Raw genomic sequence first — 20,373 nt, 5'->3', positions numbered from 1 at the left:
ACTGAACTGACTGGTAAGGACAGTTTGATTTGACTTGAATAAAGGCTGCACAGCAGCACAGTAACCGCCATCAGCTGACGGTACCTGCGCCCGGCTGTGGATGGCTGCTGCGTCCATCCTCTCCTCCCACACACAGTGCATGTCAGTCAGCAGGACGCGGTACGCTGTTTCACCAAACCAGCTCTTGGCGAGGAGCTGGCAGCCGCTGATGCTCACAGGAAGCCAGGGGCACTGAAGGAGGACGTCCTCAGCAGGAGCTCCGCCGGCCTCCATCACGGCAGACGGGACAAAAAAACACTTAAAGGAGGAAGAGGAGAGTTCAGTGAGGAGGCTCTCAGTGCTGAGTTATTTTTTAGGTTGTAAAATAAATTGTGAGTGGGCAATGAGCCTGCTTCTGTCAGGAGGAGACTTTCTCTGTCTAAAATCTTTGTCTTTACACTCGCTCATGTAAAAAGATGATAATACATCAGGCTACACGCATGTAATAAAGATTTCTAAAAGAAAATCTGCCACTAAATGCAATATTCCCTCAGAATTGTTGTGAAATTTGGCCACGTTCAAAAATACTCTCGGAAAGTACCTTTAAATGACTCAGCAGTTGTGTGTGGCACATTTCCTTTCAAAACAACTTTAAAAGAGGTTTTAAATTACATAAATACATTAAAAAGTAATAATAAATATATACATACGTCCCTGCAACATAATATTGAAAATTACTTGATTATCTGAGCTAAATCCCAGACGTTTTTTCTACAATAAAAGCACTGTATTTAATCACAGTTCAGAATCCCACTGATATTTCGACTCATTTAACAGCCTGACTTTGTGGCTCAAAGCAGGCAGAAGCTGCTGTTTCTGGAAGCGGATGCCAAAGAGCACCCACGCCACAAATACAGCGGGTCATTTTCTTTTTGATCAAACCTGGTTTTGCATCACTCACCTCCGAGGAATGCGCCCCCAAAGTCCTGCTGCTGAGATCTGTGAAAGCCCGTTTTACAGACGCCGAGTCGGGGCCGCATAATCACCGGCTTGCAGGAAGGAGACCGCAATGGCAGCTCCTGTTTTCGGGGAAAGAAACACAGTTCACGTTACAGAGGTTGACTCATGGCGATGTGGAGATCACAAAAATACCAAATCAGTAACTTTATGACGACAATATACCGACATGCGGAGCTGGACGCAGCTGGCAGCGGTCAGAGGGGGAGGATGTCGGCTGACACCAAAGTCCATTCACAAATCTCCACATTTCATTTCGTGCTTCTCTGCATGAATTGGTACCAGACACCGAGTTATTTTAAACCATTTCAACACCGGCGGAAGTCACCCTTTAATTCGGGAACCATCTAGTCTGTACTGTCAACACCTATCGGGGGGAGAAATGCCCAAAGAAGAACTGTACAAGCTGTTAATTTGAACTTAACCTTATTTGTGCACCAACTGAGACGAACTGTCGAAGTAGCACCAGGAACAACTCGCCAAGCTTCGCTTAAAACCTCCAACTTTTCAAGTTCCCTCGTTTCTCGTGAAATATAACAAAGACATTATTTACATTTAAGGTCTATTGGTATCTTTTGGGGCTATTATTTAATTCGGCGACCTTCTGTTTAGCACAACAACCACATTTATTCAAATATGACAACTTTTAGTTTGAAATTACCAATATCCAGCTAGCTTCCAGCTGGTATAGCAACACGGCAAGTTAGCTCGAGTTTCCCTTTGTGCTGTTGTAAACATGATTGAATGTCGCTCAGCCTTTGCTCTAACAGCTCATAACACACGTAGAAGCATGACAACAGGAAATATGAGTGACGAAGTACTTGAAAAGTACCAACGTTTGTTCAAAGAGAAGCTGCTCCTCCGCCGCCGGTTGCTGTTGAGTTCAGGATTCCGACACCGACGTCAAACAACAGCGCATTTCAAAGGTTCCGCTTGTAATAATAATAAAAAAAAATACAATCGTAATTCGGTTCTGTGTCGCAGAGTATCCTGTGTTTTGTTAAATTACAGGTTCAAATAAAAAAAAAAAATTCTAAAATCGGTTCAATTAGTTTCTTGTGGGTTGTTGTTTTGATGATAGCCTTCACGTGCATTAAACACTACTTTTACACTATAACTGTAAAATGAATTAATCTGATTGATGTCCACATGAAGGGAAATCAAGCTGTGGAACTAAAAATGTGAAATGTAGTTATGAGTTTATAAGAGTTTATGTCTTGAGATTCACATAGACTGAAGCATGCCTGTTATGGCTATGTTTCATGTTTGAGATGAAGCCTCACTGAGTCTTTTTTTACACTTCCTCCCTGCAGTTTTTCACAGGGAAATGTAAAGTATAAACAGTGAAATCAGTTAGTATGTTCAAATGAGCAGTGTGTGCCATCCTGCATGGATGTAACTCTAGTTCACTATTGCTGCAATAAAAAGGTGAAAAAACTGAACTAAAACAACCCGTGCATTTATGTCAGTAGTGAAGGATCAGTACAGAAAGTCAGAGGTCACGGGGAGTGGTTGCAGCACTTAAACACGAAAAGATTTATTTAAGGTCTCACAGATACAAAATAGCTTTTATTTTTTTCAGAGAATAGCATTAATAGCACTTCTTTTTTTCTTTTCTTTTTTTTTTCCATTTTCTGTCTTGCGCGAGGTAAACAACAATATATCCAGAGACATAAAATGATCTGAATGGCACAGAGAGAAGGACTTTCTGGAGGCGGTGGTCATGTGAGGAGAGGAGGAGGATGCAGCAGGATGTGGAAATTTAATGTCATCCATCACACGTCGTTTCAACACGTCTGGAGCCTTTTGATGCTTTCAAATCTATTTGAAATTTTGCTTCTTCAGTGAGTCTAAAGCCAAACGTGGTGACCAAACAGCAGCACAATTTCAACAAACTTCAACCACATAGACGAGGAAAAATGAACGTTTCTGCTATAGTCTGGTTTCAATTGGAGCAGACCTTCAGGCTGAATTTCCACAGGTAGAGGAATATGTGATGTTTAAATAGTTTGTGGAGCACTGACATGCAGTCAGATCGTTCAGGAAAGGCATGAATATGTTCTCATATTTTTAATAGAGTTATAGCTGAAAGCACAGACTATCATAGTATCATGTTCCTGGTTTAATTTCATGATTTAAGACAACCATTTTTTTTTCTCTGAAGGTCCCTGAACACATCATAACTGTGCTACAAATATTTCTAAATCAGATACATGCCTGCGTGAATCCCTCCTAACCTGACTTTTTTTTTTTAATGTGACATCACCGTGGGTTTCAAGGCGCACGCCGACGTGTAGAAAGAAGTACGACATCATTCTTCATCATCTTCATTACATACATTACATACAATAGGAAAGGCAAGATGTGAGTTTGAGTGTGAGTCGAGTGGGGCGGGGGCGGTCCGTCAGACGGGAGGCTGGTTTCGATCGTGCTGGTTTCACTGCGGCAGAGCTTTGAGTATGGCGTTCACCTCCTCAGCGACTGCGGTCAGCGCAAACTCGAACTGGTCCTGTAAAAAAAAAGATATTGTCCATGTCAGAAATTATTATCTATTAATGCTAATTGTTACATTTCTTTCCTTGTAACATTATAGAATAATTTAAAAAAATGGTAAAGTTAAGTTTTTAAAAATGTACTGTTACTTTTCTTCCTTATTGGCCTAATTTAAGGAACTGAACTTTCTGAGCTGTAAGCATCTAACTGGTCATCAGAAACTGGAGAGCACGTTGGTTAATTGCAGGAAACGTGGCGTTATGAGTTGGAAACATTTTACTGAAGTCTCAAGTTATGGCAAACTTCTTGGAAAATGTTGGAAGAATGAATTTCTAAAGTTAGCGAGTTGGAGAGCCCCACCTTCGTGCGGACCATCCCAAGCCTCTGGTCTCGGACGTGCTCCAGTGTCGCAGCGATGTCAATCTCTTTCACACCTGCGGGAAATCAGACTGATTACACCTGCATCACATTAACAGATATATGATTTATTTTCTAATACTTTATGTATGGCATTATTAGAAAACACAAATCCACAGGAACTAATACACAACCATATAACTCACCTTTAGCCATGCGATTCAGAACCATGTCAATCAAGATGTAAGTCCCAGTCCGGCCTGTGCCGTCGCTACGGAAACACAAGACAAAGTTCAATAAATTAAAATGATAAATGACTAAATGAAAAACAATGGTTAAAAAAAAAAACACTGGACTCACAAACTGAATGATTAAATCTATGTGGTATTGTGTTTCAAAACAGAGGAAGCTGACTGCTGAAATATTGCAATGTCTGCCACCATGTGGGCGCCTGCGGTACTGCTACAAAGTGTAAGTTACATTTTTGCGTAGCCATCACTTGAATGTTTTATCTAAACAGCTTGCTCTTCATTTTTAGCTGCACATTACTATTAGATTAAAAAATTTCATTAACTGGAACATTTTCTTCCTTGAATGATAACTAATATAAAAAAAATGCATTCAGTTCTTGAACCAAAAGTGTTACTACCTGCAGTGCACGATGATGGGGCAGGATCGTCCTCGGTAGCACTTATTCACCTTCCTGAGGAGAGAGAGATACGAGAAACAAAACATGACACGTTAGAAAAGTAAGAAAACACACCACCTCACTTTCACACTGTCGTGATCACTGCTCGTATATTTATTTACTCATTTAGGAGGTCTTGGTCTACACAATTTTCAGACAGGCAGACAGACAGACAGACAGACAGACAGATTGAATGACAGATAGATGGATGGATGGATGGATGGATGGATGGATGGATGGATGAATAGGGGAATAAAAGGGGTGTTTCGGCGATGGACCTCCTGCTGCAGCCACATCAGTCCATGATCATTTTTGTGACTATGCAACTGGACCCAGACTACTAGCTGCAAACCACAAGAATGACATAGACAGACATGTTCAAATTTAAACCAAAGGCCCCGCTGACCTCCATCGCACAGGGTGGGAGGAGAGGAGGGACAGAAGAGCAGGGGGGAGGGAAGTGATGATGGAAAGACTGAAGAATGGAGGGGAACTATACTGTTTCTTTTTCTGGTGATATGTCTGTTGGTGCTGCACAGAACAGACAGTCTGTGACTGCTTTGATTGACCTGTTTGAAAGTATAAAAGCACGGCCAGAATGACAGTTTACTTCACTGTTTGTGCTTGATTCGGTCCCTTTCGGCTTTAAACAGGAGTTGAGGTTGACAGATTTGTGTTTCAAAGGAAGTAAATATTAGCAGCAGTAGTACCTGCGGAAGTCCAGCAGGGGGCGTGTGGAGGTGGGGATGCCCTGAGCCGGCCAGCTGAGGAAGTGGAACTGAGTGAGAGTCCGGGTCTCCTGAGTCTGCACGTTCTTCAGGTAGAAGCTGCGCACCAGGAAGTCGTTACACCAGATGTGCTCTGACACCAAGTTCACCTGGACGAAGGCACGGAAAGACTGATCAGATCAGCTGATCACACCGGCCCTCCTTCACACACACACACACACACACACACACACACACACACCTCATAGATGTGGTAGAGGGAGGAGCCTTCATCAGGCCAGTAGCGGTCACACTGTTTCTCCCCGTCCTCCACCAGAGCCGTCATCATCACGATCACGGTGCAGCCGTTCTCCCACACCATCTGCAGGACGACAACAAGCACAGATGAACCTTCAAGCTTCCTGCGTTCCTCCAGTGAAGAAGCAGAGAGCTCCAGCAGCCTCACGCTGACCTGCCAGAAGTCAGAGATGGTGTGTGACAGCGGGCCCTGGGTGGCGATGTAGGCCGGCATCCGCGGGTCGTGCTCAATCTGCAGGGAGGTGGAGAATGGGTGAGAGGGGTCAGAGGTCACACAGAGGTGTGTGTGTGTGCATGAATATCTATGTGTATGTAGCTCCGTCACCATGGAAACAAGCCGTATGGGAAAGATCCTGCATTCCTTTGAGACTTTTATTTTGACAAATTGAGTTAGTTTCAGACCGTTATTGATCTCTGAATGATCATGAACTAATAAGTGTTCGTTGTCCTACCACAGATCGGGTTTGCTCCGTTTACCGTTGTTGCTATGGTGACCACTTGAAGACTTACTATGGTGCTGGCGTTGATGTAGTCCGAGCGTGAAGGGTTGATCTCCGCTCTCAGCTTCACCCTTGAGTGGTCATCTGTGGACAACAGTGACATTTAACCCTTTAAATTCCCCTTTTCCCCTTAAATTCGTAGAGTGACACGTTTAAAGAACGTTCCTCACTTCTGTTGTTAACTGATCTGTTTTGACATAATTTGATATATTGTGCAAAATTGTCTCCACATGAAGTTGAGCTTTTAACTGTGATGAACTGCACTGGGAGTGAGGCAGCTGCTGGGACTCACAGGGCACTGAGTCCGGGCAGCGGTTCTTCTTGACGTTGGCGTCGCTCTGAGCCACGGAGACGACACTGGGCTCAGCCTGGTAGGAACACAGGGCCTCCCACTCCTTCATCAGACGGTCCTTGTTCCTCAGGTGGTCCTCCATGTAAGCCTTTTTTAGAAGTGAAGCTCATTAGACAACATTAATTGCTCTACTGCGCAAAATTATCCATTATTTCAAAAGTACAGATAAAGTGAAACAATATGTTGATGCAGATTTCTGCTTTCCATCCTACGAAGCATCTTTCGAAGTTTTGAGGGGTCCCACCCCAACGTTTGCTCCCACTAGCGGAGCCACATGACAGCTTCCTCACAGGTACTGACCAGGATCATGTGTCCGGTGGAGATGTCCATGTTGGCCTGTGCTGGCTCCTCACACCAGGACGGGGTGCTGCTGTGGGAGCTCGGACTGGGCTGGGCTCCGTCGCTGAACTGGGACGACACGCTGCTCACCCTCGAGTCGGCACCTCCGCCTCCCGCCGCTCCTCCCCCGACTCCAGCACCTCCTCCTCCCCTTCCTCCTCCGCCGCTCGCTCCTCCCACGGCGCCGAGGGCAGCAGCTTCCAGGCGTCCGAAGGCGCCCTTGGAGGCCATGTGTTGGCGACACAGGTCCTGGTGAGCCAGTTATGCACGCATGGTGTTGTTACACTGCTGTTTGTAGACTCATAGCAGATTTTTTTTCGTATACCACACAATCACTGCTGTATAATCTGATCTAATCTTCTCTCAATCATGGTTTTGCTTTATATTTGAAGGTATAAAGACCCCCCCTCCCCCCTCACCTGGTACTCCTGGTGGCTGAAGGTGCCCGCCTCCAGGCCCAGCTTCTTCGCCGCCAGCCGGTGAGCGTGGTGACGCAGGCAGGCGATGGTCATGGTCGCCACCAGGATGCCGCCGATGCAGGCCATGGACACCAGCGTCGCAAACACCCAGCGGGAGCTGGGCTGGACTCTGGTTGCCAGGGGCAATGACTTCCCATCGTTCCTCTGTGACAAGTGGGGAGAAAAAAGGAGAAACAAATTCATTTCAGTCTTCCGTTGAAAAAAATCTCTGTATCTCAGTTAAAGGGGAGAATTTATGGAGCAGCTGCAGTGAGGAACTGAAAACGTGGATTAAAAAATCAGAATGAGGAAAAGTGAATGAGTGAGTTTTAGAAACTAAATACATCTGCAGAAATGATGTGCTGAATCAGCATGGAGCAGAACCTCAGAGGAGCAGACAGCAGAGGAAGGCCCGACTCAGAGTCTCTCTGCTGGTCCTAATAAAGTGATCGCTCTGTTTTCTTCTTCCATTTTATGTCCTGCCTTTTCTTCCCTCCTCTCTTCTTCTCCTCAACCACCGCTTTCTCCTTTCCTTTTCATCATCCCTCCTCCTCCTCCTCCTCCTCCTCGGCTGAATTGTCTCCTGACCTTTCAGACCTCCTCCTTCCTCTCTGTGGGCTTCAGGAATGTGAGGCTCTGTCTCCTCTCTGTGTTGGTATCTGATAGACATTAGAGTTTGAGCTGAGTTGGTGGGGTTGGGGGGGGGGGGGGGGGGGGGGGGCGTGCCTCACCTGCTATTATAAAGGGGCCCCACAGGGTTCAGTGTGTGAATGGATGACCAGGCTGCACGTGGTCTGAGGACAGAACAGGATCTACTGCATTTATAGATCAAGATTTATCACAACTAATCTTCAAGTCAAGTTGTCCTGTGTTTGTTTTACAAGCACCTCCAAGACAGATGATTTATCACTCATAAAACAAACATAAATCAAACCTGTAGGGATGATGAAAATGTAACAATCAGGAAGATATCACTTAAAAAACATATTAGTTACAAAAATGTCACTATCATCTTAATATTTAGTGTACTTATACTAGTTTCATATTGTAGGAATATTTGATCGATCGATAAGAAAGGTGAATAATTGATCAAATAACTGATGAATAAAATAACTGTCTGAACCAAAAACATGAATAAATGTTATAAACTGAGTAAAAACATTGCTCTTTTTTGGCTAATAGGATACAAATACCATAAGACATCAAATTAATTCAGTACAAATCGTTTGACTATTGAATGTAAAGTCTTTCCGTTGTGTCATATAAATGATAAAAAGAACTTTAAACACAAAAAGTCTCGACAAACTAACCTTTTGAGAACGTCTGGTAAAGATATTGTACTTTTTTTTTTAATTAAAGAAAGAAACGAGAATTTTATTTTTTAAACAAATTTAACGCCTCTAATTAACGAAATAGTGTAAAATCTTATTAAGAACATCTCTTCTGGCAAATTGAACGTTTTCACTCACCACGCACGACGCTGAGCAGCTCTTCTAACGTCCAGCTGCACTCACGACGGACTCACAGCCGAAAAACAAATGTCAAGCTGGAATTCACTTAAACAAACTACCCTTCCGGCGCTGAATTTCAAAATAAAGGTTAAAATAAGAGATTTTTGTTACCTGATTTAATGCCGTTTAAATAAATTATTTTTGTTTACAACTAAACTTTTCTGAGTGTATGAAGAACTCTTTTTTATATATATCAATAAAATATGTTAAGTATCAAAGATTTTGCAGTTTGTTTTGTTTGCAATTGATATAACTGTTTTTGTTAAGGAGGTAAATTAAGAAATCTAGCAGAAAGAATCGTGCATGAAATCATCAAAATTAAAAGATGGTTTGATGATTGAAATGAATGGTTGATGATTCTTGTTCATCTGCGGTTGGTCAGTCTGGACTCAGGTGTGAAAGCTCCTCACTCACCTGTCCAACGCCGCTCTGGAGCACCTTTAGGCCGGTCTCAGCATCCAGGAAGTTCTTCTCTGCCACTGTGAAACATTTCAACCAATCAAATCTCATTTTAGACGGCGGTCCCTCAGCTTGCTTCAGTTAGTCTGGAGGGTTTCCAGAATGATAAATGAAAAGAACTTCTTTAGTTGGACGTACCAGCTTTGTCTGCTACGTCTCCGGCCGTCAGGTTCTTGGAGTTGGGTCTGATCCTGAAGGTGATCGCAGGTCCGACCACACTGAGGAGGAGAAAACAGCAGAGGAGGAGCCAAAGGTGAGAAATAAAATACATTCTGCAGTATAACATTACAGTAATCTGTGAATCATCTCATCACTGTTGTTAATAACACTGAACTCTCTGACAAATGCTTTATTTCGAAGCATTTGTAAAACGAGGAACCATCAGGACGGTCTTCATTCTCCATTCTCAAACACAATCTGCAAAAATCTTCTTATTTCATGTCATTTTTTCTGTAACTGTGTTTATTTTCTCATAAAGTGTAAATAATATCTGTCAAAGAAATATTCTGATGTTTCAACTGTTTTGTCAAATAGATTAAAACCCATCTTAAATTATTTTTAATACATGTGTATGAATTAGAATTAGCAGTTCATCTTTATGATTATTTAACGTGGACTTTTATGAGTGAAAGTGGGTCCAACCAGGGAATCAGAGATAAAAAAAAAAAAAAAAAGACCTGATAAGGAGATTTTTGCATGTTTTCGGTTAAAGGACAAAAGTCAGGGGTCGCTGGAAGGTAAGCAGGAAGAAGGATGAGCAGAAACAGTTCAGTGAATCACTTCCACATGCAGGGAATCAGAGATCCACTCTCCTCGGCTTCACCACATTTTACGTCTCATTTGGCCTTCCAAGAACAGCTTTAGGCGAAGGTTCAGGTTAATCCCATGAAATAAAAGTCAGCGATCCAGCAAATGAGCTCAGAGGAGGAAGATCCAGAGGCATCAGGCGAGCCGGTCGGGGATTTCTTCAGCTTTTTCTCTCTGTTTTTGTGATGGTTCATGACCGCCTGACTCCTCGGTCCTACCTGATGTTGATGAAGGAGCTGGTGGAGAGGCCGATCCTCTCTGACAGCAGCTCCAGCAGTCGCACCCCGTCGTTCAGACTGAGGGGGCTGCGGTGACAAAACACACACACGCACAGTCACACATGCACACACATGAACTCACATGTACACAGACTCAGGCGCTCACACAGCCGAGGTGGAGATGATCTGAAAGAATTCATTATCTTCTACTCTGAGTATTTTTTTTTATTAATTACAAATTTTAAAGTTTTTAATTTTGTGATGATAATCAACGTGGACAGTATTTTCTGTGCCGCTTTTCTGCTGCTTCCACATCAGTCAGGCCTCCTTCCACCTCCACATACACAGCATGAAACATCGGGTCACGTGACGCCACGTCCATCCCCTCACACCTTCAGTCATCCTGATTGCCTGAACAGGCAGGAAAAAAACCTGCTGTACCTCTGGTTGGTGACGACGTAGCCAAACTCCTCCTTCTGGCCGGCCGGCTCCTTCTTCCCCGGTTTGTCCTGGTCGGCTGCCGCAGTCGGAGTCATCTCCTTCTGGGCTCCTTCGGGTTTCGTGGACTTGATGGTGGAGGTTGGAGCCTCCTGGACGACCGTTTTATAGGCCATTGAACCCTCTGTGACCTGATGGATAGAGACAAATAGACACATTCATTTACTTGACTGCACTCAGGTTTGAATTTGAGGTCCTTGTACTTTAAACAAAAGAAGCAGACTCACCTTCTTCCCTGTGCCAGCATTGTTCCCGTATTTATCTGGATAGTAAACAAAAACAGAATATAGTCTTTAATGATGCAACACAAATCATATTTATATTGTGTGTCCTTTTTTTTAACCCTTTAGAGGCATGCAGACAGGTTTGTCGTTTGTTACCTAAAATTGAAATGCATCTGGTTGAAAGCTAACTCAGTGTCGACGTGTTCAAAAGCCCAAATGAATCTCTGTAAACCATTTTAAGTTCCTGATACCACGGCAACAACAGCTACGTATTTTGCAATCAGAGAACGACAGCAGCACAGAAGGACCGATGCCCAGATGAGGTTTGTCGGTGAAGAGAGGAGACCGACCTTTGGCTTGTTTCAGGCCGTACGAGCTCTCCAGCTGCAGCTGCTTCAGAGCGGCCGGCAGATTGTCCTTCTGCTCAGGGGACAAATCCTTCATGTCGAGGCCGTAGTGATCGAGCAGCAGAGCCAGTCTCTGCAGAGAGCGCTCTGAGAACACAGCACAGAGGAGATCAACTGGTGGATGTCTGCAGCTGCAGTAGAGTCTTTTTATTTTGTTTCCTCCACTAAGTTTCTGAAGTGTGAAATGTTGTCCTGCAGGGAGAGATTACTGAATAACCCAACCAGATAAAGAGCCTCAGTTTGAAGATAAAACGATTGATTTCAACAATAAGAGAACAAATAACCCCAGAGAGGCAAAATGTCCACAAAAACACAACAAATGAAGAGATCTCAGAAGTGACAACGAAAAGATGCAGAAACACCACGAACTGACAAAAATTACCTCACAAATAAAAATGAATAAAAACCACTAACAGAGACACACAATGACCCCAGAAAGATGTAAAACGACCAGAGACAAAAACTGGCCATAAAGGTATATACATAAGAGGTGAAGGTGATATCTTCTCTCACCGTCCAGTCCTGACAGGGCGTCGTACTCCGTCTGTGCCTTCTTCTCCGTCTGTTCCTGCTGCGGCTCCTGCTGCTTGCTCATCTGGGCGACCTGGGAAATGTAGTCCTCGCCGTAGTCCAGCGGGAAGTCCAGCTCCGGGAAGAAGGAGGAAGAGGAGGATGAGGAGGACAGCGAAGAGGGGAGGCCTGCAGCTTCTGCTATTGCCCCTCTGTGGCGGGACAGAGACTGCACAGGTGAGGAAGAGGAGGATGAGGAAGAGGAGGAAGGAGAGGTGAAGTAAAAGGACACCAGGTCCTGGAGGAGCTGCCGGTCTCGGTCCAGAGGGTTTCCTCGAGTTCTGGAGCGACGGGGGGAGGGATGGAGCGGGAAGGCTGGATTATCATCCAGGGAGTTGAGGGAGCGTTCCTCTTCCTCCTGGTAGCCATACTGCTGCTGCAACAACAGAAAAACACACAACTCTAATAATAAAAGCCGTCTTCATCCCTTTAGAGTGGTGTTATTCACAGTCTTTGTAGCTCTGACAAATATCTGTCTGTTCTGCCGATGAATTCTTTGTGAGTACCATTAAATAAAATGAATAGTTGAATATGCCTGTAAAGTTAATTAAAAACATCTTGAACGTGTAAAGAAGTTTTATAACCCATTTGAGGATCACATTTTTCTGCAGTGTTTCAGAATTAGTTTAAAGTGTTTGTGTTTTTTCTTCTCCTACCTGGCGGTAGGTGTACGGGTCCAGCAGGGGCGTCTGCATGTGCACCGAGGACCGGGAGGGGTCGAGGACCATGTAGTCCACATACTGCTGCATCATCCCGGGTTCAGCTGGATCCTGAGGACCCTGAACCCTCGGTGGACCGGGCCCCAACAGCCTGGAGGACCTGGGACATAAAACAGTTCATTCATCTCAAAATCATCTTTTTTTAAATGATGATGAGGCAGTTTCTTTTCTTACTGTTTTGGCGACTTCTCAGAAAGTTTGGAGCGGGGCCCGATGGCGGGAACGTGACTCAACTCTCGGCCGATGATCGCTTGGGTCACGTCGTCCCTCCAGGTCAGACCTGTGCAGCCACAGACAGAAATATCATCACCTTCATTCTAACACTAGTAAACAGTATTTAAAGATTCATTCTCCTGTTGCGTTCAGAGACTGAGACTCACCCTGCACCGTCAGGTCTTTGAGGACTTCCTGCAGTTTGTGCAGGACGGGTACAGACACCTGGTACTGGACGGGCTCCTGGTGAGGAGCCTGGCATTGTCCGAACAAACCGTCTGCACAGACAGAGACACACAACACTGACTCACACATGTGCATCAATCAGATTCCAATCAAACTAAAATCAGCATAAATGCAGAGTAAAGTTGTTCAATTTTTCAACGTGCTCGTCGCTCGACACTTTTGTTCGATGATGAAATTCATAAATAACAAGAAGCAGATCCTAAAAATAAACTGGATTGATTGGCTGTTAGACAGAAAACAAGAAATCAGATATTTACTGACAAACTGTCTGTTTGAGTGTGTTTTCTGCAGCTGCAGCGTGTTGAGCTCTCAGGGCCACCGTACTTTTGAGATCGAAATCTCTTTTTGTTTCAGAGTCACAATCAGAACAGCATCACAAACGTTTTGTCGTGTTGAGAAAGTAAAACGCACAAAATCTGCAACCAGAACGTGCAACAACACGGACACACAATCCACACACATGTACACAACCCACAATCAGACACACTCTGTGTAATCTGATGCATGCAAATACACTAGAAACACACCCTGCACATACACACACATGCACATAATCAATATACACTCAGAAAAGATTTATACATGTGCACAAAAACACACCCACACACACCCACACACACACACACACACCCACACACACACACACACACACACACACACGTTGTGGTACACTTGTGCGTGGGCCGTGGTGAGTCATCACCTCTGTCTCCCTCCATCCAATCATCAACACACACACACACACACACACACACACACACACACACACACACACACACACACACACACACACACACGAGGGAGACACACGGTCGTCAGGCAAGTGATGTCACTGTTGTCATAGAGACGACCAGGACAGACTGTGATTGGCCGAGAGCAGCTGACGGAGGGAGACCTTGTTTACGTTGCACTCTCGCTCTCCTTTGTTTCTTTCACTCCATCTCTCTTACATCTTCCTCCCTCTCTCTGTACACATTCCTCTCTTCATGCCGCTCACCCGATCGCCTTCTTCTCTCATCTCATACACAAACACGTCATCTTTCACCCACACATTTTAGCATTTCGCTCACACGCGTCACTTCGGTGACGTGTTGGAATAAACACAAGCTGAAATGTAGTCGTGACGTCTGCAGAACAAAATGGGCTGTTTTTCAATGCAGTCTGTTAAAGGGCACAGAGTGGATCGTTTTCTCAGTGCAGTTAGGAATGTATGTATTTTGCTTTAACACAGATTTCAGATGTTTCAAGACACAACATGTTTTTTTTAATGCAGACCGGAATGAGTTTTCACTCACTCACTTTTAAATTTAAGCACATCCTCCTCCTCAATACATTCTCTAAAGCTTCATCTGAGGACCTCTCATGTTCCCGAAATGTTCCCACATCGAGAAACAAGGAACAAGACATCCTCAGAGTGGACTCAGAAACATACTGCCATCAATAATGCAGCTGTCTCTAACAGCCTGAGACACAGGTGCAGGCTAGCGCATGTACACTCTTGCAATGACATCCTCATCATGTTTGAAGATCAGGAAGGAGGCAGGAAACCCCCTGAGGGATTATAGTTAATGCTGTGATGGCTGATCAGTCCCTGACAGGCTGATGGACAGAAGATACGTCAAAGCTTCCTGAAGCATGCTGCTACAACAGGAGCCTGCTGGGATTGGTCACTATCAGTCAATGTATTATTCTTATCATGTTGCATTTAGGGTACCGTAAATACAGGCTTCATACTGGGGAGGAGAGGGTCGACGTCAGCCTCACAGATGACAATATCTGGGATGTTTCAGCTCCAACTTAAACTTAACTCTGTCCACGCTGAACGACCAAAGAGATGCAAAACGAATGACAGTCCTACAGTGCTGTACGGACTTCACGCCTTGTTCCTTATTAGCATTCAACGGAAAGCACAGCAGCACCTCACAGTCTGTTTCTCTACAGCTGTCGAAATCATCTGTTACTTTACTCATTCAATTAGTTCAATCTGTATCCGAGAGAAACAGCACCTCTCAGCTCTGTGGATGCAATAAAATGTTAATGAAGGAGCTACATCAGAGCTGAGTGCCTTAGTGGAAGTCATGAACGCCCTCCGGCCAATCAGAACACAGTTTAATATGGTCATGGCATACTAATTATTACTCAGTGTGTCATTAATCCAACATGTGCATGCAACAAGGTGTCAGACTCCCCCTTCTGCCCTGATAGGAGCCATTTTATTAACATTTACACTGAAGTGAGGATTGTAAAAACAGGTCTCATCTTTTTAGTGCGATGTCATAAAACAGGGTGTCATGCAGTGAATTTAAATGTGATACTTACCATCGCTGCAAAGCTGATCTCTGGGACAGAGTTTCTTCTCAAACAAACAACCTGCAAAATAAAACCAGCAAAAATTAACTTCAAAAAAATGTGAAACTGTGATCAGACTAAATAAAGCTGTTTCTTACTTTAAGTCTGGTGGTGGTCGTGAGTGTGGACATGCAGAAGTCTTTATGGGTCACTACTTTTTAAACTTTAACTCTTTGAAAAGGGTTGTCCATTTTGCTTTGCCAAATAGAAATCAAACATTCATATTGACTTCAGAAGAAAATGTCTGCTTTTGCACCACAGAAAAACTCTATTTTCCTGTAATTATAGGCCTCACATAAAGGCAGAAATGAGTTGGGGAAACCCGGAGGACAGGCAGCTACGGTGGACATCACTATTGTGTTGCTAAGAGTCTTCAGGTGGAAACGTGTGCATGTGTGTGTTACAGTTGACCTTTTCTCAGGACCTAATCGGTTGCGAGGCAGTAAACAGCAGCAGATGTAAAGCTGCTCATTCTGTTTACTTATGCATGTTTGAGTTGGATGTTCATTAAGGATTTATATTATTCTGAATAGAATGACATCACTACCTACACTGCCTCCTATCACAGCAGGACAAATTTAAATAAAAGAAGAAAAGATTAAAGTAGTTTAAATAATGTGATAAGAAAATCCTTCAGGTAAATGTCAGTTTTGGATGATGTTAACACCTTCTCCACTACAGCCTCCCCCTTGATGCCTGAAGCCATCTTCACTGGTGGTTTTTTTGTTTCCCTTTCAATCTATAATAAGTCAGACTGAGTATGGACCACATGATGGACATGACATCCATCCATCCATCCATCCATCCATCCATCCCTCCCTCACTCAATCCCTCCCTCCATCCATCCATCCATCCCTCCATCCATCCCTCCCTCCATCCATCCGTCGGTCCGTCCGTCCGTCCGTCGCCCCCTCCGACCGACCAAACTCCACATGATGACTAATCTCTGCTCTGTTCTCTCTCCTCCGCCCACTCGTCCCTGCCTCCCTCATCTCTGTTCAACTCTCTGTTTCTAGAAGATCTCAGTGCTGTTAAACTCGTCCATCACTGTCACTCCATCAACTCCTCTGATACACAACCTTAACAACTAATTAGAAGAATTTCAGTGTAATTAAGTCTGTAATGAGCAGACTGATAGATGCCCTGGGAAAAATTCTCATCCCGAGCAGTTAATTTATTATCATATGAGCCTCTTACTACAGTTTATGCTTATGTGCATGAAAAAGAAACATGGTATGAAATGTCAGAAAACAGTAAAACAAAAATTCAGTTTTTAATAAGAAAAAAGCAAGAAATCCTCACAGCTGAGAAACCAGAGAATAACTTCAACTATGAATCACTCATCCAGGCTGGATGAAAAGACCAATAAATCAATCACCAAAATAATCTACGCTTTCTCCTCGAGCTTTTCATGGAAGTGGCCCGTAGTTTTGTACGTCACTGTCAATAATTCATAATAAAAATAAAACAATCTGATATTTACCGAGGGTGTCATCAATGGAAAAGACTGGAACAACTGATCCCAAGCCTTTAATCATCACCATCATCAGTGTCTGTGTACTTTGCTTTTATTGTCCATTAACTGCCTGCCAGCCTGAGTTCAGTGTCGTTTTCATAATGGTGCTTCTGGCATTTGTGGCTGAGAGGGAGCTCGTCCTCTGGTCTGCAGGCTGACAGGGGAAATCTAAGGTGGAATGAGTCAGCCTGGACGTAGCAGAATAAAACTTGCATGGTGCTGCTGAGTGGCAGTAAAGGCAGCCAAGTTATAACCCCTCCTCAGCTCAGTTAACCTTTGAACTTTTACCTTCAGACCGGCTCACACTAATTGCTCTGATTGGAGTTCAATCTGCTGATATTCTAAATAAAATCTCATGATAACCAACAATGAAGAATGTCTCCAAACAAGTGTATAGCAAAGCCGGACAGATCTTACTCCTCCAAACACTTTCCTACTGCTCCAATTACTCACTTAGACACTGAATTAATCCGCTGTAGAAAGTAGTCCCCAAGAAATGCACTTCCCCCGGTTTGTTTGATTAAAATCTTTTCCTAATTTTTGGAAATATTGCAGCTAAAAACATCCAATTGTATATTTCTGAGGTAAAGATTTAAGTATTCAGTAGGAACCAGAGAGCCACAGACAGGAAATACTTAGAGCTGCACTATCACACTGTTGGTTTTATTCTTTTCATGGGGTTGACAATAAGAAGCGAACTGAAAACAGGGTTGTTAAATTACAATTTTACATTTTTTTAACATTACATTTTTACCATATCTTCCATACCAGAACTGTAATATTCAAGCCTGGTCTTTCTATTTTTTCTGACCTGCCCTGATCTCAGTCTCTGTCTTCCATACAATGCACTGTTCCACAAAGTCATTTATGAGTCCTTATAACAACCAAGCATTGTCTTTTTGTCCATGTAATTTTACGCAGAAATATGTAAAAAAAAAAAAAAAAAAAAAGAGTTTAAAGTAAGACAAAAATGTAAAGAATATTAAATGCCATTTACACATTGAAATATTGAGCGGTGAAAATTAAACTAAAATAAAAATAAAAATAAATGCCATAAATGTCATCCCTAAACTCAACAGATTAACTACAAGTATATTTTGAATGATCACAGCATTAAAATAACACCATAGCTGTTGATATTGTTGTTCCCTGCAGAAATCTGTAACTAATCTAACTGAATCATGTTTTTCTTTTATATCATAATTTCTCTAAGAACAAGCTGGAGAATGGTGGGATCGGCGGTTTGCTGTCCGTGGTCCTGAAACTCTGTCTGTGGTGCTGAAACTCTGTCTGTGATACTGAAACTCTGTCTGTGGTGCTGAAACTGTATCTGTGGTGCTGAAACTGTGTCTGTGATACTGAAACTCTATCCGTGGTCCTGAAACTGTCTGTGGTGCTGAAACTGTGTCTGTGATGCTGAAACTGTGTCTGTGGTGCTGAAACTGTGTCTGTGATACTGAAACTCTGTCTGTGGTGCTGAAACTGTGTCTGTGATGCTGAAACTGTGTCTGTGGTGCTGAAACTCTGTCTGTGATACTGAAACTCTGTCTGTGATGCTGAAACTCTATCCGTGGTCCTGAAACTCTGTCTGTGGTGCTGAAACTCTGTCTGTGATACTGAAACTCTGTCTGTGGTGCTGAAACTCTGTCTGTGGTGCTGAAACACAGTAGGGTTGCGGTGCCACAAGACGACAGGAAGCCATTGTAATTATTGCCAACAGACGGAGCTGAGAAGACAGATATGAGTCATAACAGTGAGTATGATGTGCTTTAATACCGCTTTCATATTCCTACAGGGATTTTATGTACAGTTTAGTTTGTACCAGCAGTATTGGTCTCACAACTGCTGGAGGAAATACTGAAACTCCTTTTGTGCAGGTGTTTTTCTTCAGGTTTCTGCATCTTCTCATTTAGCGTTTCTTTGCTGTTGGCTTGTATAATTTTGTTGTCATTTAGCAGCTTTTTGTAGTAATATTGTTTTTCATTTTGTCTCTAGCTTTTATTAGTCATTTTGGATTTATTTGTTGTTGTTGTTTTGCTATTTGTGGTCATTTCATTGACTTCCCAACAAAAAATGGACACCTGTTGCTCAGTAATGTAGACTCTTTGGTAAAATAAATAACCTGCTCTGATGGTTTTCTGTCTTTTTACTGCAATAAGGAAAGTGAACTGACTTGTTTGATCTTCAGATAGACTGTTTGAAACAGTTTCAGTAATCCTTTAATATTCTATACTTTTTATATTTGATATTCTTATGTAGGTGCAGTTTTTACCGGCATTTATACGGTACTTTTATGGTACATTTACCTCCCCTGGAATATTTATCATGTTCCTATTAATTAATATTTTGCTGTGTTTGTATCAAAGCCCTACAGATTTCTACAGCGATACATGTCCTCACAGCTGCTTCTGCTTTCTGCTTGATGATCATATTGGCTCCATAGAGGCACAGATTAACACTCAACCAAAACAAACAGACCATCTCTCTCCATCTGACTGCACATCTCAGCGGGCTCCCCCTATCCCTCTCCTGCTGATGTTTGTTGTTGTCGTTGCAGAATCAACAACAAAATGATTCATTCGGGCGCTCAGACACATCCGAGCCGTCAGTGACGCAATTTGGCACCGGTGAGAACAGACCACAGAATAAACGGAGCCGAACAGGAAATGCAAAAAAAAAAAATAATAAAAGAAGAAAAAACTGTATAGAGAACATAAGGTGAAATCTGGCAGGTTTGATTCATTACTTCCCTTCATTTGCTGCACAAAAAGCTAAATGGATCATTTGCAGGGATGTCACAGCAACTCACTTATCATGTTAAAACGGGAATATTACATTAAAACTATTTTTTTCTATTATTTTTTAGCTTCAACAAACAACTTCATTGTACGAAATATGAGGGTGAAATGAGCAACTTACACCCATCCTGCAGTACATTTATATTTTTTAAATAAAACTAAAATATCACGGAAAATAGTAAATGTTGTGACATCGTGTAGAAATGTCTTAAAGAAGATAAAGCAGGACCATAAAAGTCTGGAAGGTCCCTCTAAACTCGCTGCCAAGTCTCCCAGTTACTGTAGGAACACCACAACCGGGACTTGTCGTCGGTGAAGTCGTGATATACGCGCCGCGCCTTGCCGCCTGGACGCAGCCAGTCCAGCAAAAGGAAAGTGCGTCCCTCTCCATGAAAGCGCCTGATCAGATCTGACTGAGACTCACCGTGTCGGGCGGCCATGCACAGCCGGCAGGAGGCGGTGAGGAGGAGGCACAGAGCTGCCCAGAACCGCGGAGACCTCATGGTACATCCAACACCCACCGGACCGAGGAGGGTTAGAGCCGCCGGTGGTGCTGCACTTCTACCAGCTCTCCATGTCTGAGGAGACGCTGCCGCTGCCGCTGCTGCTGGAGAAGAAGTGAGAGGGAGGAAG

The 20,373-nt window shown here is 43.4% G+C and overlaps 2 protein-coding genes across 6 annotated transcripts in view; both read right to left on the bottom strand.

Annotated features, from left to right (window-relative positions):
* Positions 1-1,899, bottom strand: part of nhej1 (nonhomologous end-joining factor 1) — a 12,623-nt gene extending 10,724 nt beyond the window's left edge. Inside the window, exons 1-3 of one of the 2 annotated variants that reach the window (XM_069164133.1) lie at positions 1,833-1,899; positions 941-1,058; positions 85-297 (exon numbers count right to left, since the gene is read on the bottom strand). In XM_069164133.1, coding sequence (XP_069020234.1) covers positions 85-273 — 189 coding nt within the window. In that variant the 5' untranslated portion in view covers positions 274-297; positions 941-1,058; positions 1,833-1,899. Of the gene's footprint in view, positions 1-84; positions 298-940; positions 1,059-1,165; positions 1,419-1,832 lie in introns of those variants that run through there. The other variant, XM_069164134.1, reaches the window with a different exon arrangement.
* A 606-nt stretch (positions 1,900-2,505) lies between these two features.
* ptprnb (protein tyrosine phosphatase receptor type Nb) lies at positions 2,506-20,373 on the bottom strand. 4 transcript variants are annotated; one of them, XM_069163977.1, is made up of 23 exons: positions 20,165-20,373; positions 15,397-15,447; positions 13,002-13,112; positions 12,796-12,901; positions 12,559-12,721; positions 11,846-12,275; positions 11,276-11,419; positions 10,929-10,963; positions 10,645-10,832; positions 10,204-10,290; positions 9,317-9,396; positions 9,134-9,198; positions 7,170-7,373; positions 6,712-6,999; positions 6,352-6,499; positions 6,070-6,143; positions 5,714-5,791; positions 5,504-5,623; positions 5,245-5,411; positions 4,496-4,549; positions 4,053-4,117; positions 3,850-3,923; positions 2,506-3,505 (listed from the first exon to the last, which is right to left on the bottom strand). In XM_069163977.1, exons 1-23 carry the CDS (start codon positions 20,241-20,243, stop codon positions 3,434-3,436), a joined length of 2,883 nt encoding a protein of 960 aa, XP_069020078.1. In that variant the 5' UTR covers positions 20,244-20,373; the 3' UTR covers positions 2,506-3,433. The 4 variants fall into 4 exon arrangements, with proteins under 4 accessions (XP_069020078.1, XP_069020079.1, XP_069020077.1 ...); XM_069163978.1 differs by having other exon boundaries at positions 11,846-12,278; positions 12,559-12,712; XM_069163976.1 differs by having other exon boundaries at positions 11,846-12,278; positions 20,165-20,372.

The sequence above is a fragment of the Embiotoca jacksoni genome, unplaced genomic scaffold (genome assembly GCF_022577435.1).
Source record: "Embiotoca jacksoni isolate LCO1_2020_lvr unplaced genomic scaffold, fEmbJac1.0.p SCAF_30, whole genome shotgun sequence".
Taxonomy (NCBI): domain Eukaryota; kingdom Metazoa; phylum Chordata; class Actinopteri; family Embiotocidae; genus Embiotoca; species Embiotoca jacksoni.
This window is presented reverse-complemented; position numbering and strand designations above follow the sequence as displayed.

Coding starts and splice junctions, on each gene's coding strand:
- ptprnb (XM_069163976.1), bottom strand. CDS start 20,243: ATGAGGTCTCCGCGGTTCTGGGCAGCTCTGTGCCTCCTCCTCACCGCC. Junction 12,722..12,795: donor TCTGAGAAGTCGCCAAAACA/GTAAGAAAAGAA, acceptor TTTATGTCCCAG/GTCCTCCAGGCTGTTGGGGC. Junction 7,374..9,133: donor TCCAGAGCGGCGTTGGACAG/GTGAGTGAGGAG, acceptor CACTTGTCACAG/AGGAACGATGGGAAGTCATT.